The 24,707-nt window shown below is 40.7% G+C and overlaps 1 protein-coding gene and 1 long non-coding RNA gene across 5 annotated transcripts; one reads left to right on the top strand and one right to left on the bottom strand.

The window, feature by feature from the left end:
- The first annotated feature begins 125 nt into the window (after positions 1–125).
- Positions 126–24,700, top strand: LOC144206028 (cysteine-rich motor neuron 1 protein). The gene is made up of 15 exons (XM_077730704.1): positions 126–753; positions 5,037–5,195; positions 5,376–5,561; positions 9,464–9,706; positions 12,715–12,894; positions 13,778–13,981; positions 15,071–15,199; positions 15,417–15,570; positions 17,405–17,526; positions 18,942–19,160; positions 19,575–19,790; positions 22,504–22,725; positions 23,392–23,514; positions 23,808–23,986; positions 24,062–24,700. Exons 1-15 carry the CDS (start codon positions 450–452, stop codon positions 24,227–24,229), a joined length of 2,808 nt encoding a protein of 935 aa, XP_077586830.1. The 5' UTR covers positions 126–449; the 3' UTR covers positions 24,230–24,700.
- LOC144206029 (uncharacterized) lies at positions 18,671–24,694 on the bottom strand. 4 transcript variants are annotated; one of them, XR_013328274.1, is made up of 4 exons: positions 23,787–24,694; positions 21,500–21,593; positions 20,168–21,311; positions 18,671–19,751 (listed from the first exon to the last, which is right to left on the bottom strand). It is a non-coding gene; the product is annotated as an uncharacterized LOC144206029 (long non-coding RNA). The 4 variants fall into 4 exon arrangements; XR_013328271.1 differs by having other exon boundaries at positions 20,168–21,593; XR_013328272.1 differs by lacking the exon at positions 23,787–24,694 and having other exon boundaries at positions 18,682–19,751; positions 20,168–20,530; positions 21,077–22,084.
- Positions 24,701–24,707: the final 7 nt, after the last annotated feature.

Raw genomic sequence — 24,707 nt, 5'->3', positions numbered from 1 at the left:
CCTTAGCTCATGAGTTCAGTGAAAGTTCCTGTTGAGCGTCACATTGCGCAAGAAACACGCGGTTGTCGGTCCACGATCCTCCCTTCTGTTTGGCTCCACGTGACTGGTCGCTACCGGTGTCAATCAGTGGGAGGGGTGCACGGTGAGACGCTCATTTTCGAAATGCCTGCTGCGGCAATGTGGCTCTCACTTGGCGTCCTCGTGTGAGGCTGTCAGCAAGGGCGAGCAAAGCGGATCCAAATCGGACGTTCAAATTCACGTGTTTCATCACGAGACTTGAAAAACCGGCGTTTACACTGCAATCGTTTACCATATAATTCGGATCCGAGTTCCATTTTGGCAAACCAAGGACTTGGGACAAACTTTTTCCCTTTCTACTCGACTACTTCATCCTTGGGAAATCTTAACCACAGGAGATTTTTAGGGAGAACTTTTCTTTCTTTTTTTTGATGATGTTCACTAAGAGGTTCATTTGGCTTGTGGTTTTGTTTTGTTTGGTTCGGGCATTGGAGGCTGACGATTGCACGCCGTGCCATCTCCGCACTTGTCCCGTTCAGGCGACTACACGAGGCTGTGAGGGTGGTCGGATCGTGGCCAGGGATCCGTGCGGCTGCTGTGACCACTGCGCCCGTCTGGAGTGGGAGCCATGCGGGGGGCCGGATTGGAGCCTCGGCTACTGTTCCCTGGGACTGACGTGCGCCTCGGTCAACTCCACTGGAGGCGCCCTCATCCCTGAAATTGGGGTCTGTAAAGGTGAGTGCGTGCATCAGATATCACTTTTGAGTTTAACATGGTATATAGTTGATATTTATGAAATTTGTGGAATGTAACTGAATACATTTGTAACTTTTTGGGGGTTTAATGAATTGCAGGTTGGTTTTCTATACGACATGTAGTGGTCCAAACTATAGGCCAGACAGGGCAAATGATGAAAATATTATTGTTTATGTCCCGCACAAGAAGCTGTAGTTCATCCTTCACTGCAAATCTTAGCTTTAACATGAGGTGGGGCTAGTCAGTTAAACAGCATATCTCCATTAGGTGAGGGAGGGAAACCTGACAACATACTGAAACTAAAGTTTATTTTTATAAGTAGTATATATATTTTAAGGGAATACATTGATTATTTTATTGGGGTTGTTCACTTTCCTTGACAGTTATAGACATTAAATCTGTTTTAACTTGGGAAGCTGGTATCCAGTCATCATGTTGATGTCCGTTTGGTAGTGTCAAAACTAGCAGTGTTTTTTTCTGAAGAACAAACAACCAGAACCTTCACCTGCACTGTGTCCAGCTGAAAAGGACTGACGGGTCTCAGTGGCTGTGACCCTTTCCGTCAGTCGTCCTCTGCAAAGCTGGTGGAAGTCAAGGTTTCATCAAAATTAGTTGGGGTTCAAGGGTCACATGTGATTAGAGGATATATGTCATCTTTAAATGAGTAGCTCTGGTGAGGCCAGCCGACCCAACGGCATCCTGATTGAGTTGTGGCTCCAGTCTCGTGGCTCCAGGCTTCTTGGAGCATGTTGCTGACCCTCAAATCACACACACACATTCAGTTTCAGGGTGTCAAACTTGATTTGGTTCACCAGCTACATTCAAGCCAACTGGACCAAAAAAAAATGAACTTACTGGTCACCATTGATAGATTGATGGATCATTTTAAAATTGGTTTTAGGAGAATTTCCAGGCTTCGTCCTGTTCAAAACTCACTTTTAGCAGATTTTGGGGCATTTCCATATTAGATCCTGTTAGTTTTGAAATTTTAAGACTCCTAGTTAACTCGTTAACTGCCATTGAAGGGGTGTTTTGACAACAGGAGCCGAAAGAACGATTGCAAATGTGGCTAGGAAATTGAACAAAGTGCACAATTCACAAAATGTGTTTTTCGCCCCCTTTTAGAAAAAATAAAAACATTTTATTCTGTAAATGCAGAGTGAATGATCTACAAAGACCCTGTGGGCCAGATCGAACCCCCTTGCGGTCCCCTCCCAGCCCGCCGGCCATAAGTTTGACACCTACGATCTAGATGGGGGTAAAACAACACCTCCCGGTGTGTCTTTTCAGGGGCCACAGTAGAAAGGCTCCTATAGTCTGATCCCAGATTTCCCTCCTTCAGCTCCAAAGGTCTTAAAGCGATTAGTCCAGCAATCAGGGGGTAGGGGATAAATGTTTCCACTTTCTGATCCGCTTCTTTTGGTCTACCGGGTGGTCACGGTGTGTTTATGTGGACGGAACGCCAAAATGTTACAATGCAAGCGTGGTGACGCCTTCCTTTGGCTATAGTCTTATATCATTTTAGACATGTTAGAATACAAAGTCCCACAGTTAAGACAGAATGTTGCCAATGAAAAATGCTAAAAATGAGCAGATAAGTGCCTGATTACGTGCTTTCCGAAAGGGGCCGGTAAACAGAAATGATGCACTTACGTCGTGGAGAAAAAATGCGGCTCGTAAAAGAGTATACTAGTTGAGATAAATTGTCTACACGGAGCGCCGAACAAATATGCAAACTATGCGAAAGAAATGTCGCCCCTTCCGTTTACATGCCATGTCTTGAGTATACAATCACATGCTTCAAAGGAAAGCCATTAAGGACCTCCCGTCTTATCTGTCTCTGCACGTCAGACAGGTGAAAATCATCCAGTCTTCACTGTTAAATGATTTCTCTCAAAAGATTTACAATGTCCTTTCCAGGAATTTGCATAGTTTGTACCAGAACGCTCACTCTTTCGCATGCCTGGCCTTTCGCTCTTCCTCTAGTATTATCTAATGTTTCAAAGACTTCCTTTTTAGCTCCCTATCAGTCAGCGGGCCTCTAGAGGTCAGCTTTCTCATCCCAATTGTGGATGCCAAGACAAGCAGTCTGAGTGGCTGAGAGAGGCATCCCCCTGGGATGAAGTCACGGGCCTTGGCTAGCGTTGTGCCAGGCAAGATTTCAGATAACCAGGTCAGACTAGACTGTGGTCAGGCAGGATTTGGGAAAACAATGTCCAGTCTTTCATCGACTGATTGCTGTGTTGGGAACGGCCTTGTTTTGGTCGCATGACAACAGAATTCCATTTTGTATTCGTAGGGTTTGCCACTATTTTGAATGGGATTTTGAAAAGTCTATGGCTAGAGGAAAGGTGTTTTAAAAAATAGTTTCTTCCATTTATTATGATATTACCTCGCACGATATTCGTATCCATTGATAAATTCAGTCTGCATTAATCTTAGGATGTGTTTTTGGTGGAAATGAACAAAAGATGGCTGCAATTTTACTCCTATCTACTAGTCTACAGCAGCTGTGTTGACCAACTCATGTTTCTTCCAAAGAATTTGAAGCCAAAAAAGTTTTAAGATCCAAACAAAAACATGTTCTACTTTAGTATTTTTGCACCTAAATTATGCTGCATAGTTCTTAAATAAGTTATTTTTGTGTTTTGGCCACTGGAATACTCAAACTAATATACTTCAGTGCTAAATGAGCTTTAATTACAATGTATGACTATGTTCTCGTAATATTGACACGTAAATATCCTAATATTTTGACAATTCTCTTCATCCAAAAGTTTTTCTTACTTTATTGTACTTGAACATTTGATTGGTCGCTTACCCGTCATCGGTGAAATCTTCTCTACGGCGCGAAAATTTAACACGGCTGGTCCAAACGGAGCTTAAGTGCCATAAAACAACACGTTTCCATGCATAGGGGCACCTTTTTTTACCTTCCATTTCATAAGAAAACAAACCACCATTGGCAGGAAAACCTCGGGATGGAAAATTGTTGAGATGATTTCAAGCTGAACGGAAATCGGCTGGAGTATTTTAGGTTTATTTTATTGAAAAGGCTTCTTTTGTTGGCTGCCTGAAAGCACTATTAGTAGCACAGAGAAACTCAGGTGAAATAAAGGTAACATTTCGCTCAATTCAAGGCTCTTTTGCGTCTAACGAATCTTCAACACGAGTTACCTGAACTCCAAAAATAACATTTTCGATGCTTACCTTTACTTCCAATTGTCCATTCATGAAAAATCTAAAGAATCCCTTTAATTCAATGTCTTAAAGGCCTCATTTTAAATCAGTCGTGCATTCTTCCAACCATTTGGAAGAACGCCAGAGGGTTAAAATAAGCTCCAATCATGATTCATGGAGGCTCTAATGAGGCATCGGAGCCACATGCTTGGGAAAGTGTCACACTTTGTCTCATCCTGTTTACTCTCTTGCCATTCTCGCTGATCTTTGACAACTATGAAGAAGGGTAATTTTCTGTATACACTCGGGTTTAGTCATGCATTCATAGCAAGGGAACCCTCCGGCTAATCCCGCATTTTTAGGCGTTTATTCAGAAATGGCTGCGTCGTACTCGGGCGTAGTATTGTGTATCTCGCCCTGGCAAAGAACGGCGTCTGGTGTAATGAGTCTGGTGCTTTGCTGGCTTTGGTTCAAAGGAGGCAAGCATTCAAGGACTGTGGGCGCCCCATGCTGTGGAACAAAAGATGGCCAATGGGCTCAATGGCTAGAGTAACATGGCACAACAAGGAGGGAGGAGGAAGGCCAAGTCGGTACACAGTCACTTTGGTAACTTGTTGCATGAGAGAGGCCACAAAGAAATGAGTCACAAGGCGACAGGTGCTGGGTTATCCTTGGCCTTAGATTCATTCCGTATGTCCATATGTGGAAATTGAAACAGTGTCTGTAAAACATTGTCCAAGTGTACTAGAATCTGTACTAAAGTGTTCTTTTGGTCAGTTATTTAGAGCTGGTTATGTGCATTTTACACCAATGGGGCTTGCCATTGATTTCATGTTCCAAGGATGACACAATTCTCAACCAATTGAGAGTCAGAATGCCATCTACGATTTAATGTTTGTCCTATTATGAGATTAGAATCAAAATATTACAATGTATAACTCATTTGCTATCAAACAGTGGTTGGAAAACATGCCTAGCCATACTATAACAATACTAAACTCCATTGGAAAATGAACCAAAATACAAAAGGCAAATGTATGGAATGGAAAAAAGCCAATTATTTATATGATTTTTTTTTTCAGTACTTCCACAGCATCCAGAGGCCGGCCTGGAAGACGAACGATGCCCCCTGATGACAGGCTGCGACATAACAGAAGACCAATGCGTCTGTGATGCCAGACACACCTGCCTAGGATCTTTTGCTTACCCGGACCAGGAAACCTGCACCAAGGCCCAATCAGGTGAGCCTCCCTCTTTCTTTCCTCCAAGCAGATGTTCACTAAAGTTTAGGAGGTCCTAATCCTTAACAGATGCCGTTGGGATCTGACTCACACTGGTTAAATATTGGAGCGATGACACACACGGTAAGACTTGTGCTTTCTTGTGACTCATCCACGATTCTTGTACTCCTCCCGTGGTAGGGGTCCACCCCGAGGGTCGGAAGCAGGAGCCCAGGGAAAGGCATGGACAGAAGTATGTGGGACCCTCAGACCCGGTCTGTGTCTTCTCCGGGTGTAACCTGACCGCCGATGGTTGCCTGTGCGAGTCTCAGAGTTGCGACCATCATTTCGCATTCATTAACCGCAGCCAGTGCCAGGAAGCCGCAGGTAAGCTTCGGCGCCACCTGGCAAACACTCGCAGCAGTTGTTCCAAGTATTTTAGTACGCAAATGAGGGGTGGGAACCTCTGGCTACTTGTATTATGTAGTACAACTACTACATAGGAAAACAAGCTCTTCTCGTTATTTTGATGTTCGCGCCAATTATGTAGTTTTAATGTGTGAACAGAAGCTATCTTGTTTTTGAAACCAATTCAGATTAAGTACAAATGAACCTATTTTTTTTTTTATTTTGGCAGATAGTTAAGAGTAGTAAAGTGGTTGCTTGTTCCTCCAGGAAGTACTGTTCATCAAAAGCACCATTATTAAAAGCTGTAGTGACAATGAAAGCACTTTTATGCCAATTCCCAACGGATAACACTTTCAATTCACACCAGTGAAAAGCGTAAATAACATTTGTTGACAGCTTATGACACACTTTTGTGGTCTCTCATTAAGATGCTTCCTCTTAGCAAAACCACAGTTTAAAACTTAAGGGACAGTCACCCGTTTTGTGTGTTCCGTTAAAAGTCAAACTTTATTAAATGAGCTTCAAAATCAATACAAAACATTGACAAAATTAGAAATACTATTGTATCTCTATATACAAAATGCTTTGGATTTTTCGTAAGTAGAGCATCTCATTATATGTAAAATACTTCATTTATCCCAACCCCTTCACAATACTACCCCTGAAACTGTTGAAAAATTAATAAAAGAAACTAAATTACTATAAGTCGCCCTTGAGTATTAACCCTAGCCAAACTAAGAAATAAAACTGCGACCTATAGTCCAGGAAATACAAAAAAATAATTTTACCCTTAGAAAAACAATCACATTTCTCTTTTTATTCTGTATATATTTCTCAACTCTTGTTTTTCCTCTGCTTTCCAAATGATTACCGACATAATGTGGGTACAAAACATTTGATCCGAGGCAACGTGGCGAGACGTGGCAGACACTCCCTCATGTCCGGGACTAAAGAGGATGTGATAAGTGTCAGGAGAGGAGGGGGTGCTGGAAAACAGTAGAAGATAGGAAATCACATGTGAAGCCAAACATTTTGATGAGGTTTTTTTCTGTCAGGCTTTTTTTTTGCTTAGAAAGGGTGGTGTTGGATAATTTTACACTCAAGGAGAGTTTATGTGTAATGTGTGATAAGGCCTCCGACGGCCATTTGGAAGGAATTCCCCTCCTTTTTCTTGCCGATATGAATTAGAACAAGCAGTCTCAGAAAATATACAAATATACGGTCCAGTGTGGTTTTCCCAATGGAAAATAACACTTGTATAATCAATGCTATGCAAGAATAGATGCATGAATATTCTAATTTTTAAATAGTATCCAAACTACTGCCCAGTTTTTATTAGCATGCAGCAAATTATGAAAATATCGTATAGGGACCACAAAAGAATCCTAAATTCAGCCTACATTCTGTTGCAATTCTCAGGTCTGACACTTGATGGATGTCATTATTTTATTATTTATTTCTAATCAATGTAGGAGACTATAGAATTTTGGTTTACATAAATTTACATTTAAAAAAAATATGCAATCAAGAAATTTTAAATACATCTTATATTTTTAGAAAAATATCAGGTTTCAAGGAGATTATTTGCTTTTTTTGGGCCACACTAAATGTTGCGTCTGACCTGATTTGGAACCTCTGCCGATAGTTTGACACCAGTGTCAAAAAATCCCGTCTCTATAGGAACCATTTTAAATGAAAATATGTCCATGCTCATCTTGAGACGCTGGGAAGTTTTTAGTACCAAAAGTGCAACCCTCAGTGGACATATTAAAACCCCTGGCAGGCCACTTCTAGCCCACAAGCCATATGTATGATGCCACCAGTTTACGCGATTGTTTTCCTTTTGGCCTCCCGCACAGAAAACAATTGCGGTTCTCGACAGGCACAGAGCCAAAAACCCGTAGTTTTTACACCAGAGACGACCTGTTGTGTCCCCCTTTGTGGTGGAAACTTTGTTAAACCTTCGAATTGAGCAAAAAGCAGCGTTGGGCAGCTGGACTGAGACGGCTTTGTTCTCCGCTGACTGGCTTCCAAAGTCAGTTGGTGAACAGAACTCGCATTGTGTGCTTTTTCCATGAGTAAACGGAGGCTGTCAACACAAGTCTCCTCTGCCTGGCTCAAGCGCTACGGTTCGGGGAAAAAGACTACTCGCCTTGTGCCCCGGTCGAGAGCAAAAAAAAAAAGATTTTTTTTAGAAAGGAGATGTTTTCCTTTCTTCAACAAGCTGCCAAACATACGCGTTGTTGACAAAAGAGCTTATTGTGTGTTAATGGAGACTTTTTCTTCTCTTTCTACCTTCTTTAGATTCATTTTTGTGAGCAAGCTTTAGAGTTGGGGTTGGTTTTATTTTAATTTCCGTGATTATATTATGGCCTGAGATTTTTTTTTTGGGGGGGGTGGCAACCACGCGGCGAACAAAAGCACACAATGTCATTTCAGCCAAAAAGCTTAATCAAGCGTACCGAATCGGGCCTTTTGTGCCAGTGCAAACTGGAGTGCGCTCGCTATTATAATACAAAAAAAAATGGTTCTAATTAGAGCCATCCATGCTCAGTGAGAAAACACAAATGGCACAAAATCCATTCACCGTTGACTTTGTCCATCGTCTTTTGTGTTTGGAAATAAGAAAATGATATTAATTAGACCTGCAGGCGGCAGGCAATTTTGCAAATGGGTTCTATTTATTCTGTTCATTTCAATGACAATGGCCTGTCTGACAGCTGCTTTTTTCCAGTGCACTCTCACCCCAGTCGTTATCGGCGTGAAAGCCTCATTAACATTTCTCTAAAATGCGGCTGTCAAACTAGTGGCCCGGGGACCAAACCTTATCTATCGCCTCGGTTTTCAAAGTAAGTAGATGTGTACCTTATATGTAAATTCTCTAACCCAAATGTGTCAAAGTGACGGCCCTAGGGCCAAATCTGGCCCGCTGTATCATTTTGTGTGGACCGGGAAAGTAAATCATGAGTGCCGACTTTCTGTTTTAGGATCAAATTAAAATGAAGAGTATAGTTGTATAATAAAGTTCCTGATTTTCCTCCTTTTAAATCAATAATTGTAATTTTTTAATCAATTTTTGGGTGTTTTTAGTCCAAAAATCATTTTGTAAAATCTAAAAATATATAAAAATAGCTAAAATAAACATTGTTTTAGATCTATAAAAAAAAAACTGAATATTCAGGGCTTTTAATCCAGTTCTTTTAATCCATTTATTTTTTTAAAAATCTAAATATTGTATCTAAAATGGCTTAATGAAGTGACTGACAATTAGAGTCCATGCTCCCATTCTCACCCTCTGCCAGCCCCCCGTATACATTACCTTAGCCCAAGGAACCAGAATAGATGCAATATGCCTTTAGTCTTGTAATCCAATCTCGGAAAGGTAGATTCCGTTCTCGTACAATGTTGCTTCAGAGAGGCCTTCCCTTTTCCACTCTGCTTTTCCTGAACACCCTCCAAAGTACTTTGCCCAGATTTGCCTTGGTCCTGCACCCTAACAAGGGATATCGCAGTTATTATGTTGGCTCTAGCGTATGTATAGAGCAAAGCATGCCAAGGGAGAAATAGAAAAGCTCTTTTCAGGACTTGTTTGGATTGCGATCGGGTCCCGTCACGCTGGCTGGGATCTAAGACCTCGCCAGGGTCTCGTCGCGTCTTAAGCGCTGCCCTGGTTTTTTTGAAGGGATGCCGTAAAGCTGTCACAAAGTGATCCGATGACTGTGTGCGGGGTTTGTGTTGGACGGCGGTGCGAGCTTAAGACGTAATATGAGTCGCGACTGAATATAATGCGCCGCATATTTGCCACCTATATGTTAGGCTACCCTTTGCAAAATAAGGAAATTGGAGACTGTCATTTTTACATGTTCTGTTGTCTGTTTCAGAAGCGCTCAGGTGCGCCGACGTTACCTGTCCAGATCCCCCGGCGTCCTCTTGCCCGAAAGGCTCGGTCTTGACCAAGAGTTACACACCCCCCGATGGGTGTTGCCCCTCCATCCTGCCACGTTGCACCTGCGACTTTGAGGCCTGCCACCAGCCCAGATGTCCGAACGGACAGCGTACCGTGCCGCTCAGCAAGGCCAGTGGACGGCCTGGAGACTGCTGCCATGTCTTTGAGTGCCAGAAAGGTGAGTCCACCTTTCCACACATTGCACATCCCAAAAACATGCAGTTTAGGCTCTAAATGTCCCCTAAGTGTGAATGGTTGCTAGTTTCTTATGCAATTACCTGGCCATGAGCTTCCAGAGTTCACAAAACACTAATATAGCGACTCTAAACTCGTCATTTTCCAATTGTTCCCTCCCTAAATATAACTTCAATCCCCTAATTTAATGCCAAAAAGTAGTTTGATGCTGACCAACAATTTCAGACTTCTTCTGGTTGACATAATGTAAAAATAACCAACAAAATGTCCATTTTCACCCTGCAATTTTGATTCTAGAATCAATAAAAATCATGAAATACTGCATTTCCTGATATTAGTCCATCCTAAAAATGCTGTAATCAGCTTTAAGGATATTTTTCTTCTTCTGCTCATCCAGGAAGCACAAAATTTGGGTAACTTCCTCTCAGACTTTCCTGCTGTTTGCGTAGGCCCGTGGAAACCCACCCGACCGGCATCACAACTCTTAAAAACTAGAATCCAAGTCCCAAATCGATTGGCGTTTCAGGCCCCGAGAAATCCGACTGACGAGTCTGCGCCAGTGCTTTGTTTACTCTGCACTCTCGACAAATATTCGCTGTTTTACCAACAGAACAAATTCCCATTCTGCCTCTTCCACATGTATAAACCAGTGCCGTGTCGTGGAATTAATGGACTTAACAAGGCCAGTGACCAGAAAATTGCTTGGGCTATGAATTTGTTCAACAGAAGTGCAGTGTCAAAGGGTTCCTGTCTGGTCACACGTCCACAGGGAAAAGGTTCAACAGTTCATTGATGGGAATGCTTTTTATGTGCTCCATTCTGCCAGGCGGGAGGGTAATCGAGTCCGGCAGCCTGGCGTGGGCTGAATGGCCGTGGCGGGGGCCGTGGGATCAGTGTTTTGATAACAAGTGTCTGCTGCTCTTTGGGTGTAAGGCTTGATGCCTTTTGTGCAACCTCTACTGTTTGCTCGCCATGCATGCCTGCGCGTCGTGATGAAAAGTTTAGTGGACGCTGACTGACCACAGACACCAAAACTTGCTGTCATTCCTTATGAATTCAGTACTTTTTTTTTTAGCAATAGCCCGAGTGAACTCGCAATTTTTTTTGTGTCATTCTGATTCACAATCAGAGATTTTCAGACAATTTTAATTGACTGATAGCATCCAAAAAAAAAACGTTCAGGTCTCACACAGGTTCATAGGTATTGAAATTGTACTTAGAAATGATTAAAAAATTACAATTATTGATTTAAAAGGAGGAAAATCAGGAAATGTAATATACATCTATACTCTTCATTTTAATTTGATCCTAAAACAGAAAGTCGGCACTCATGATTTACTTTCTCGGGCCACACAAAATGATGCGGTGGGCCAGATTTGGCCCCCGGGCTGCCATTTTGACACGTGGTCTAACTGGTATATTTTACTACATCGGCCTCATTTGTGCAGTCTTCCCTCAAATGTTTTTCTCAAAACAACAATTCGCAGATTGTGTTATGTTGGCATAAGATGTCATGTTGGCCGTTTTTAGGACCCAAAAAGTAAACTAACTTACAGTCAGTGACAGTACTAGACTATCAAAAACATTACATTCATTGAGAAAATTGCTTACAATTCTCTTTTCAAATCCACCATTAGTTGTCAAGCTACTATAACATCTCAATCAGGTCAAGGGTGGAGAATCCAACCGTTGTCCGGCCCCCCCACCCAAAAAAAACAAGCTCCAACTGAGCTCCATGACAGCAATATGCACAGTGAGCTCACCCTCGTTGCTCAACACCAACGTAAAGTTCCGGAAAATATGCGTTGTCTCCAACATCTACACCCAAAACTGAGTACACGGGATGCGGAACATAATTGTCAAATCCCAGCAGTCCTAACAGAAACAAACAGAATCATAACTTACTTCATACGCCGCCCTTTTTTTGACGTTTTCCATCTAATCACACCCGGTCCGGTTCTCCTTCCAGCCAACAATGGTCGGTTGACAAGTTTTAAAACAGGTGGAACGTGGTGTCACCGCAAAACCAGATAAATGGCGGCCAAGTGGTACAAACCTTAGGCCGATTGGGCAATGAAAATAGGCGAGTCATTCTTAAATGTGACAATTAAAGCATGGTTTCTTTTAAAGTCATGACTGAATCGGATACATGAGATTTATTTATTTTCTTTGTAAAAATAGCTGCAAGAAAAACTATTGTAATCCTATTTCGTCCTTGGCCCCAACTACCGACTGACTCACGTTTTTTATTTATTCTTTTACGATCTTGTATCATGAACGGTAATTACTATGTTGTCGCTTCAGATCTTACACTACCAACGTCATTGGGGAATTCTTCAACTTTTTGGGAGTATGATATTCACATTTAAATACTTAGTTTTACAAGTGTGGTGTAATAAAGAAGACGTTAGATTGATTCCACCTGCCAGAAATTGACTTTACTGCCAAAACCTTAAGACTGCTTTTGTTTCCTTTTTTTTTTTGCTCTGCACGGCATGCGGCTGACAATTTTCACAGTTTGGGGAGATCCCTATTAAAGTTCTCCTCATCACCTTGGATTCATTGTTTAAGAAACTCAACGTGGTTAACCTCAGTCGTTAATATGTCCCTTTTAGAACGAGTCGTTTCAGGAAAAAATGCCAACCGAGGACAATCAATCGTTGTGGAATAATAGCGTGATGGTGATTTAAGAAAATAATAAAAGGTTTTTGTCATAATACTAAGAGAAAAAATCCTCACTGCTGGCTTGCTATTTTAAGGGAAATAAAGTATCACTATCAATAGGTTTTACTCATGAAACCAATGATTGAATCTTGTCCAAGTGTAATATAAAAAGGATCAAGTTTTGCACAGACAGACCTTGAACTGTTCAAATTGTACTATAAAAAGTATTGATTTAACAGGTTTTCCTCTGCATAGATGAAACCAAGTGACATAATCCAAGCTAAGGATTCCTTAGTTTTTCAACATTTTTGTTTTCCCTCCCTTCAGTGTCTCCAAAGTGTGTCCATAATGGAAAGGAGTTCTCCGATGGGGAAGTGTACCGCATGGACCCTTGTTGGCTATGCCAGTGTCGGGGTGGAATCTCCTTCTGCTCCAAGGCGGAGTGCGCTGAGCTTGACTGTGACAACTTTTACATTCCTGAGGGCGAGTGCTGCCCCGTTTGCATAGGTATGTTTGTATTTTGACAGAATGCACAATTTCCAGACCTCCTTCAGACCTTTTTCCGACCGGTTAGTCTCTCAAAATACGAGGCTAAACATCCAATCAAGTCCTTTTGAAATCTTGGAGCCACCATTTAAAATTTTTACATCAAACATAAGGCTTGTGGGTCAAATTTGGCCCACGATATCCATTTCTGCGGCCCACTAAAATGAAATTAATCTTTCTTGCTAAATTGTGTAATATGCTACCAAGCCAACTTTTAAAAAGAACAACATACATTCAACTTTTATGACAATAACAACTTTAAAGGAAATGTTACTTTGGGAAAGAAAAATGAAATCTAAATATCCCAGAAAAGTTTATTGTGCTGCAAACAAGTTGTGCAAAGACTTACTTTGATTAAATAAAATATATATTCCAAGTAAGCAGAACAAAAACTCTTCAAACTGTCACCAAAATTCCCAAATAAGACGATATGAACGCCACATCTTTTCACTTTGTACTCAAACTCCAACCATCCTTCACGTCCTTGGCGAGGATTTTACGAGCATTACCCCCAGTGGGTCGAAACCATGTCAGGGACGCGTGATGAAACGGCCGCATTCCGAGCCTCGGTCCCACTCAAATCCATTCATAAGTCAGGAACTTAAGTCATCCAAATCCGACAGCGTCTTCTTCATAGCTTTTGGTGTCTGGCCAGTTTCCTTTCCTTATTAGCTCCCCCTTGGAGTATCAAATTCCCGGCTCACGCTCCCACTAGGGGCACGCAACGTACGTTGGTTTTAAATTCATTCCAAGGACGCCAAAGCAAACGAGTGCATAAATCTGAAGGAGTTTTTACATTTTTATTTTATTATCCTTGCTCCATTTCACCATTTTTCCCCCTCAGATGTGGAGCTGCTGTCGATGGACAGCACAAAAGCCAGTTGCTGGGTCACCAACAAACTGCGAGCCCACGAGGAGCAGTGGAAGGAGGACGACTGCACCTTCTGTCAATGCGTAGACGGCGAGCCGCATTGCACGGCTATGGCCTGCAAACAGAGCTGCCAGAACCCCGTCAAGATACCGGGAGAGTGTTGCCCTTTTTGCGAAGGTATACAAGCCCACGTTTCACATCAGCGTCATCTGACCTCTGCCAATTCGGACTTTTATGCACCATAAGGCCCAACTTCATTTTTCTCAAAAGCTACCAATACTCCTAATATAAGGAGCAATATTGCTTAATCATTGTATGAAATTCCCTTTCGCCCGGCTCTATCTAGTAGATTATATATTATATCTATTACCACTACCAGTACTAATTCTACTACTACTACTATTACCACTACCACTATCAGTACTAATTCTTCTACTACTACATCCAACACCACTACCAGTACTAATTCTACTACCCCTACTATTACCACTACCACTATCAGTACTAATTCTTCTACTACTACATCCAACACCACTACCAGTACTAATTCTTCTCCTACTACATCCCAAACCACTACCAGTACTAATTCTTCTACTACTACATCCAAAACCACTACCAGTATTAATACTACTACTATTACCACTACCAGTACTAATTTTACTACCACTACTATTATCACTACCAGTACTAATATTACTACTACTACTATTACCAGTACCAATTCAACTACTACTATTACAACTACCAGTACTATTACTACTATTACAACTACCAGTACTACAACTACTACTACTACTATTATTACCACTACCAGTACTGCTTTTACTACTACTACTACTATTATTACCACTACCAGTACTGCTTTTACTACTACTACTATTATTACCACTACCAGTACTGCTTTTACTACTACTACTACTATTATTACCACTACCAGTACTGCTTTTACTACTACTACTATTATTACCACTACCAGTACTACTATTACTACTACATCTTTTAATCCATTGCACCTTAGATATGAAACTCATTTTTAGATAGCCTCAGCCTCCTTTCTTGGGCGTAAAGATAATGAGTTGGAGCTTGTTGCGCTGTTCCTCCCACTCAAACGTGGCAAAAGATTTTGACAAGACTAATCGTGGCCCTCCGCTGTAATTGCTCTATATTTATCCGCAATTACTCTTTTACTCGAAGGGCTCACGTGACAAACAAACAAACAAACGAGCGTCTGAAAATAAATGTTTTTCTGTGGTCTCTTTCCTGCAGAACCTTCCTATGAAACGGTGAGCCCCATGCTGTGCCCTCCTTTGGAAAACTGCAGCCTTTCTGAGAATGACTGCCCTTATGGCTTCTATCAAGACGTCAACGGATGCTTACTGTGCCAGTGTCTCAACAGTAAGTCCCATTTACTTCTTGACCAAACTTGAAACCCACTGGGTTGAAAACACACTGGATTATAAGGCGCCCTGTCTATTTTGGAGAAAAAATTTAAGGCTTAAGTGTGTCTTATTAGTATACATTTTTTTATCATCTGGTGTTATCATTTGGCATTTAGAAATGTTTTTTTTCCTGGCTATTCGTGACGAGCTGACCTCCCTTTTAACTCTTCCAGATGACTCCTGCCCTGACTTGGAAAAACACTGTCCCCTGAAATGCCCGGCGGGATACGAGAGGGATGACTTTGGCTGCCAGGTGTGTGAGTGCAGCGCTCCTGTGCCCAGGTGTCGACCTTTGAACTGCGCCAAGACCTGCCCCTTTGGATTTGTGTGAGTGCACGAATTGAATCATTTGTCATTTGATGTGATATGAATTTACTACATTTAATATTCAAAAAATATTGATGCTCAGCTTTCCATCTTGGCAATCTTCAAAATAAGATAATCTTTCTGCTCAAATCGTTAAATAGCAAAAGAAAATTAATTCAAATCTAAGCTTTTAAAGGTCCTCAGAGCAAAAATTTCATATAGAATTTGCATGATAGTTACATGATACATTAGTTTTTTTTAATCAAAATATGACATTGATCAAAATCCATGCGAAATTCCGCAACTAATGTTTACAGTTCCACTTTTTGAGTCAAAACATCTAAATTTTCATACTAGTACATATCTGATTACCTAAGAAAGCTCCACAGTGGTTAACTATATTGCACATTGAAAATTCTATCCAATATTTTTATTGAATTGGAAAAAAAAATGATATAAACTGAGGTTTTTTTTTATTCTAATCCAATGAAATTAGGCCTTTCAAACTGCCAGTTTATAACATGAACGACTCCTCGGAGAACAAAGCACTTCATTGAGGCAGTCAAGCTAAGGTTGGAGCAGTCTTAGAAGGGGTTAAGGTCTCACGAGTGCATCAACATTTCGGTATTTCCCCGCCCAAAACCAACCACCCACCCACCCACCAACTGCGGCGTGCGTGTAAACACACAAAGTCAAAGGAAGAATTCTTATCTTAGTAAGAATGCCGGTAAAGCCTTCTATTTCTACTTTGGTTTGGACTTCTCTTAAACTTGGTGGTTACTGTAGATTTCTAAATCAGGATGAGTGGGAGAGTCTTTCTTAACCTCTGAGTTCCTTCTTAAAGTCCATTAAATATGATTAATATTGTCAAATGGGTACACATTGGACTTCTTAAATTACATTTGTTCGTTGTTTGTTCTTAAGATGTTGCCGTGGTTTCATCACTTTGCTATTGAAAGGGCTTAAAAGTAGATTTAGACAAATCTATAAAAGATCTATCTATCCACCATTAGGGAAGCGGTAAATGCATAAAAACCAGTCATAAAAAGTGGAAATACAATACAGGCCGTGAAAAATAAAATCCCTAAAAGCAGACTCAAGCATGCTCTAAGAATTACATACCTGTCAATTTATGTTTTTCCCATATTTTATAAGTTTTTTGATCATTTCAAATTGTGTAAGCTGTATAACAACCTTAATATGTAATTTTTTTAAGTAAGTTTTTTGTAAAACTGATTTCGTTTTACCCATTTCGGCTCTAACATTTACCTCTTCACTTTATAAATATAGCGTGTCAGCAAGCAATCTACCCAGAAAGTAAAGATGTCAGTGTCATACAGCGACATCTACAGAATTTTAAATTAAGTGCATCCTGACAAAATTTTAGACCTTTAAGTGCGCCCTATGTCAGTTTTTTTTATCACTTAATAAGGGAAATTGCAATAATTAATAAGGGGAGGAATTGGTATAGAATTGCATCCATGCTTGAATTCAATCTTCCACTTTTCCTCCATAAAATTCCAATCCAATGGCCTTGGGTGCTTCTCAAGGTTTTCCTTTAAAGTCCGAGTAAGAAAGTAGCCGTCGTGATGCAACGTCTTCAATTGAAAGCATCTGAAGTGGATTTACGACCCGTCTCGATTTCGTATGATGTGCAAACCACAAGAAAATCTTAAGTTAGTCTTTGTTTTATTTGTCCTTCTTCAAAGGCAGCCAAGACAGAGCTAAAAGGGAAAAAAAATCCAGATGTCAATTTCACCCGCATCTGGTCTTGCGACTCCCTCGCGTTTAAAATTGTACTGGCGTTAATCTTTAACATCCCGGGACGTTTTTGTGTGTGTTTTTCACCCCACAGTCGGAATAAGCACGGCTGTGAGATGTGTCGCTGTGTCAAGTGCCCCCCCTTCACCTGTGACAAGCACTGCGTTGATGGCTACAGGCAGAACAAGAAGGGATGCTCCATCTGCATGTGTAAAGGTACCTCACTCTAAAATATTAAGATTTTTTTTATAAATGGATTAAATGAACTGGATTAAAAGGCCTGAATATTCAGTTTTTTTACAGATCTAAAACAATGTTTATTTGAGCTTAATTAAATATATTTTAAGATTTTACAAAATGATTTTTTGAACTAAAAACTGAAAAAAATGATTAAAAAATTACAATTACTGACTTAAAAGGGGGAAAATCAGGAAATTTAATATACATCTATACTCTTCATTTTAATTTGATCCTAAAACAGAAAGTCAGCACTCATGATATACTTTCTCGGGCCACATAAAATGATGCGGCGGGCCAGATTTGGCCCCCGGGCCACCACTTTGACACCTGTGATTTATATCATCTTAAAAATAGATAATGCTTAGTATTAAATGATGATATTTATTGTGGATTGTAATCTTGGTTTCAGTACAAAGTGAAGTTTTAATAAGTATTCATCAAATGGCAAATAGGCACTCACCTGATTGGTTTTTGGTGCAAGATTGACCAATGAGAGACTGGTAATTCACCAGTGGACTAATGAGACATGTTAAGTCTTGTATAGGATTGCACAGTCGTGCCTTTGTTTATATTAGCAGTTTAACTGCCTATAATTATCTCAACTACTGTAAATTCCTGTGGTGGCTTGAAGAAAGTTGCCTTCAGCAAATGGGATTTTTTGAAAGTGCAGTTTCAGGCCAAATCTTGGTAGTCCCTGATATTAAATTCTACAGAGTGGGATTGTTCACGCTCGCACACTTGTACCACTGTAAATCCCAGCTGAAAGTAAATGGAAGGAAATACGGGGAAAATGGACGTGTGAGTTTGTTCTACAAAGCTGCACTTTTGATTTCCTCTGACCTCTGGCTGCTCCTCTGCGGAGACTTCCATGTTTGCCTTTTTTGGGCTTTTGCTTGGTATTTGCATTCATCCAGTAGCTAAGAGTGCAACTCTAATTAGATTCCTCCGAGTCAAAATCCAGATGCCTGATTTAGACTGCATTTTACTCTTTGGCTTTCCTTTCTTTTTTTGTGTTAAAAATATTATAACAAACTTTTTGATGTAAATAAGAATGTTTTAATGTGTATAAAAATTATACAACTCATTTTTTTTAATCAAAAAAGCATTTTTATTGAAAAAAATTCATTCAAAAATTTTAACATTTCCTATATAAATAAAAAGAATAGATTTAATAATGCACAAAAATATATTCCTTAATGTATTTACTCTCTTTCATTTTTAATAATAAAAAAACCAAATGATTCATATATTTTAATAAATCTTTTTTTGTGTAAATTTAAAAAGAAAAACGTCCAAAAACTGAATATTCAGGTCGGGATCCATAAAGGATTATCATACACCATAAGACTATTTTGAAAGGTATTTTTTGTTGTTGTTTTTTTGTTGCTCAGAGAACACACATTTACCCAGCGCCACCGCCAGTTACCCACTCCCCAGTTTTTGCTTTACATCTAACGGCAACCGATACGAGGAAGGCGAAAGCTGGCACGATGGCTGCCGCGACTGCTACTGTCAATCCGGGAGGGAGATGTGTGTGCTCATTTCCTGTCCCGTGCCGGGCTGCCCTCATCCGGCCATGAAGCCGGACCAATGTTGTCCTACATGTGAGGGTAAGTCGCCCCATTTTTTTCCTGATTGCTTCTCAGTGCAGACAATTTCAACTTCTTTTCCATCACCCAAAAAATATTATTCCAGTGTTATCCATTAACAAAAAAAATCAGATAACAACAGCCTATAAAAACAACAACAAACAAAAAACATAAGTTGCACTTGAGTATTAGTTTCAGGCCCAATTAAACTATAAAAAAATGACTTATGGTCCAGACAATACCACCATATTGTGTTTAAATTTTAAAAGATTTAATAATCTACTAATTTGCACCCAGAGCACAACATGGCAATATTAAGCAGATGTCAGAAAGTGTCAAAACAAAACCTGTGCATATTTTCCAGTGCTACTGAGTAGGAATTCCTCTAAAATGTCTTAAACGTGACACCATTTCTCTCCACTTATAACAATTTAGATGAATCCGGTAGCGGGCTGCCGGAGGGTATGGACATGGTGGTGTGTAGGGCTCCCGGGGGGGAGTTTTATGTAGAGGGGGAGACCTGGGACCTGGACGAGTGTACCCGTTGCACCTGCAGGCAGGGACGTGTCCTCTGCGATACAGAAGTTTGTCCCCCGGCTCTTTGCCAGACACCTACGAGGAATAAAGACACCTGCTGTCACTCTTGCTTGGGTAAGTTAATTCAAGATTATACTTTAAAACAGTGTCCTATGGTTTGCCAACTAAAGGATGGGAGGGTAAGTGCAGCCACCTAGTGTTTATTTTCACCAAAAAGACTAAGTGTCAAGATAGCTTCTGATGGGTTTTAAATGTATGTATGAAATTGTGCAATGTAATGAGAAAAAAATGACCATGTTTCTTTAAAAAAATGACATATTATAGTATGGCTTGGTTTTTAATAAAAAAACGACATAGTATAGTAAGGTTTATTTCTCAAAAAAATGACATAGTATAGTAAGGCTTTTTACTATTTAAATAGAAAATTGTTCATTCATTTTCTATATTGCACATCATTGCTTGAGGATAAAATGGTGCAGAGGTTAACTCACCCGTTTCCCATGTGGGCAGCTTGGGTTCAATTCCCGGTTGGGACACATCATTTTCACTTAAGTATTTTTCTGTGGACTTCTTGTCAGGACACTGAAATGATTACAGAGAAAAGTGTAGTCCACTTGTTGGCGCAGAGGTTAGATCACTGGACTCCCGTCTGGGAGACCTGGGTTCGATTCCCGGAAGGGACACATCATTTTCACTTAGTTGTTTCTGTGGACTTCTTGTCAAGACACTGAAATGATTACAGAGGAAAGTGTAAGCCACTTGGTGGCGCAGAGGTTAGAACACTGGACTCCCGTGTGGGAGACCTGGGTTCGATTCCCACTGTCGACCTTTGGCTGATCACCGAACCAAGTAGCCTGGAAAATGGAATGAGAAGAAAAAAAAAAGAAATAACCTTTAAATTTTTATTAAACACTTTGTCATACTTTTCAGCAAAAGGTTATATTCCGAACTGCCTTCGGCAGTTCGGAAGACACTTGATGGACCTGTATGTGCGAAAGGCGTTCTCGGGTCGGCCTTCGGCCGACCCTCGACCGCTTGCTTGGTCAGTGAACGGCCGACACCGGGAAGCGAACTCACGTTCTCTCGGTGCAAAGGCGAGTGTGCAACCCACTACACCAACTCGTGCCCCACTTATACATGGGTGTTGAAACGTTTTATCCAAGGAAATGGGGTGAAACACTTAGTCATTTTTCTTCACAAAATGCTTCATCCACCACTGAACACTTATATACTTATACACTTAGAACTTATTCTTTTAACTGAATAATATTTGGAAAATCTTTGGCTGCACCGGGATTTGAACCCAGGACCTCATAGGTGGCAGACTGATGACTTAACCATTGGGCCACCACCCTGTGAGAGAAAGCAGTAATACTTATACTTTTGTCTCATTCATTTACCTGAATAATATTGTGAAAATCTTTGCCTGCACTGGGATTTGAACCCAGGACCTCATCGGCGGCAGACTGATGACTTAACCATTGGGCCATCACCCTGTGAGAGAAAGCAGTAATACTTATACTTTTGTCTCATTCATTTACCTGAATAATATTGGGAAAATCTTTGCCTGCACTGGGATTTGAACCCAGGACCTCATCGGCAGCAGACTGATGACTTAACCATTGGGCCATCACCCTGTGAGAGAAAGCAGTAATACTTATACTTTTGTCTCATTCATTTACCTGAATAATATTGTGAAAATCTTTGCCTGCACTGGGATTTGAACCCAGGACCTCATAGGCAACAGACTGATGACTTAGCCACTGGGCCACCACCCAGTGAGAGAAAGTAGTAATACTTATACTTTTGTCTCATTCATCTACCTGCATAATATTGGGAAAATCTTTGCATGCACTTGGATTTGAACCCAGGACCACTGGTGTGGGAGACTGATGACTTAACCACTGGGCCACCACCCTATGAGAGAAAGCAGTAGTACTTATACTTTTGTCTCATTCATATACCTGAATAATATTGGGAAAATCTTTGCATGCACTGGGATTTGAACCCAAGACCAAAAAGGTGGGAAACTGATGACTTAGCCACTGGGCCACCACTCTCAAAAATTTGTCAGTAGTATTTGTTGTTTTGTCTCTTTTCACTCCCAGATCATACTTAGTACTTTATAGTACCTTCAAGTGGGAAAAGTTAGGTAAGCATAGCAAACCAGGATTTGAACCCAGGTCTACAGAGGTGGGAGACCAATGACTTATTCACTGGGCCACAGGCTCCCAAAAGTCATTCATAGTACTTATTGTTTTATCTGTTACAACTATTATATTGTAAGCCTTTTTTTCTTAAAAAAGACATTCTTAGAAAAATAACATAGTATATATAGTTTTGGAAAAAATACTTAGTATATATAGTTTCGGAAAAAATACATAGTATATATAGTTTTGGAAAAAATACTTAGTATATATAGTTTCGGAAAAAATACTTAGTATATATAGTTTTGGAAAAATAACATAGTATATATAGTTTTGGAAAAAATACATAGTATATATAGTTTTGGAAAAAATACATACTATATATAGTTTTGGAAAAAATACTTAGTATATATAGTTTTGGAAAAAATACATAGTATATATAGTTTTGGAAAAAATACATAGTATATATAGTTTTGGAAAAAATACATAGTATATATAGTTTTGGAAAAACAATATAGTATATATAGTTTTGGAAAAATAACATAGTATATATAGTTAGGCTGATTTTCATTGGGAAAAAAAAGGTTGAGGATGTATAGTGCGGTGTGGCTTTAATTCATTAACATGAATTCTTAATGACTGAAAGTGTGTATCCTTTCCTTACTGGTCTGCATCCGCAGATGAGAGCCAGAGTCCCCTGTTGCCCGTGAACACCAGCCAGCAGGAGTACTGCATCACCCACGAGGGAGACTTGCTACTGGCTGGAGACTCCTGGAAGACCAACGCTTGCACTAGTTGTGTTTGCAACAATGGCACCATTCAGTGTTTCTCCCAGCGATGCCCCCCTGCCAATTGCAGGGTGCCAGTCCTCCGCAAGGGCCAGTGCTGCCCGTATTGTCTCGGTGAGTTTTCAAAATTGCACTCCCATTAGTATTGTTATCCATTCCATTCCCATTTGGAGTACTTGACTCACTTCCATAGAATTCTCTATTCAACCAAGCTCTGAGTGGACTGATCACATAGAAAGATGTGTGTTGTTTTGATCCAAACATTTTTTAGTAGAACAATAGGAGAAAACATCATTCATAACACTACATGCCAAAAACAGGGAGTGGCAGTAGGAAAGACTGTTCCAAAAACAGGCATGTCAATATGTTTCGGGCCAGCCGCCCTGGCGCGACGTAGGCAAACACTATCGTTGGCCGCATTTTGCACGGCGCGCTCACGGCAAAAACATTCCTCAAGCATCCGCACATTCACACGTGCTTCCTGTCCCCGGCGGAATGGGACCGCAACGTTCGCTCGCTCCATGGCGGCGCAGGAAGCGCCATGTCAGCTTTTCCGAGCAAGGGGGGAAACCTCGGCACAGGATCCCATTGTTCCACCCGATATGCTATTTGAGCACCCTTTGTTTTTATTATTTGGCTTTCACACGAGGCCTTAAAAGGCACAGTGAGAATGGTTTTAGTATGGAAACAATAATATGATTGTATGCCTTTCGGGTTTTGCATCACAAAAGGCTTATTTGAAAGTAAAACTTGTGTTTTGTTTGATTTGTGTGTGGGTAGAAATGACGACATCTACGCCAGTTCTGTTATCGACTGCTTCCACCAAAACAAGGGTAACCACAAGCGGGCGACGGCTTGATGGGAACGGCGCCATCACAGAAAGACCCGTTGTTGCAGACACAGGTAATGCAAAAGTTTTAGGCATATTTGCCTTTCTTCCCTTTTAAAAAAATGTATACCGTGTAGGGTGCACTTATGTCTTAAATTTTCTCCAAAAAAGACATGGCACCTTATTATCCAGTGTGCTTTATATATGAAAAAAAAAAAAAAAAAAAGTGTGTCATTCATTGAGGTTGCACTTTAAAATGCACTGCGGCTTAAAATGTGGTGCGCCATATAGTTGTGAATATACAGTACTTCATTTTCTATTCTGTAGTAATGAAAATTATACTTACCTTTTAACACTGTTCTGACAGATGAGCCAGCTTTGGGAGAAAATTACCCAAACCAGACGGAGATGGCCCTCATCTACCAATCAGCTGCCTGGATCTTGGCGGGTCTTCTCTTGGCTATCGTCATCTTCCTCATTGTGGCTCTGCTTATCAACAAGAAAAAGAAATGGGTACAGATGTCCTGTTACAGTGCTCCCAAAAAGGTGAAATGAATACTTACATCCATCTCCGTCTTATCAGTTGGTCACCAGATCTCACATTTGCTTCTATCCTTCCAGACCGTCATCTTGAAGCACGTGAACAAGAATCAAGTGGTCTACATGGAGCCCTCCAAGGAGAATAAATTCCAGAACGTGAAGAACGACCGCGGGATGGCCAGTTCTCCCAACGTGGACAAGATGAGCATCCCTAGAGCCAAGTTGGCTAACAACTGGAAGGCGTGCTAACGTGATGGCGGACACAACACGACACGAGCCAGGCTGGGCGCCACCTCGTACTGCTGTAATTCATGGTCATTTACGCTTCCGCACACCCCATGGATGCCTGCCTTCTCGCCTCGCAGTTCCCTTTTGTGACCAAGACAACACGAGGACGCCCCAAGTTCGCAATAGCAATAATATAATGTGACCTTTTTTGGAACTTTTTTTCCAGCATGGACATTGTGGTCAGGTTGCTGTCCCTTCTTAGTGCAGCAGATGTCATTACAATTAGCAGGGAGGTCAAAAGAAGTGCTTCGGGGGGGGGGGCACCAAAATAGTCCGGCAGGTTTTTATAGACGACATCCTGCTTTTTAGAACGTTTGTTAGTTTGTTCTATGTGACAGCAGTACTGTATTCCTTCCTATACTTATTTTGTCAATGCCTTTTTTAAGGGCCAAATGTTGGATGGATAAAACATTCCCACAAACCTTTCAAAACAAGCGCC

This window comes from Stigmatopora nigra, chromosome 13, assembly GCF_051989575.1.
Source record: "Stigmatopora nigra isolate UIUO_SnigA chromosome 13, RoL_Snig_1.1, whole genome shotgun sequence".
Classification (NCBI taxonomy): Eukaryota; Metazoa; Chordata; class Actinopteri; order Syngnathiformes; family Syngnathidae; genus Stigmatopora; species Stigmatopora nigra.
This window is presented reverse-complemented; position numbering and strand designations above follow the sequence as displayed.

Bases quoted from the DNA above. Each gene is read 5' to 3' on its own strand.
- LOC144206028 (XM_077730704.1), top strand. From the start codon at position 450: ATGATGTTCACTAAGAGGTTCATTTGGCTTGTGGTTTTGTTTTGTTTG. The intron at 15,571-17,404 runs GTGAGTGCACGA...TTCACCCCACAG, and splicing joins ACCTGCCCCTTTGGATTTGT to TCGGAATAAGCACGGCTGTG. The intron at 17,527-18,941 runs GTACCTCACTCT...TTTGTTGCTCAG, and splicing joins CTCCATCTGCATGTGTAAAG to AGAACACACATTTACCCAGC.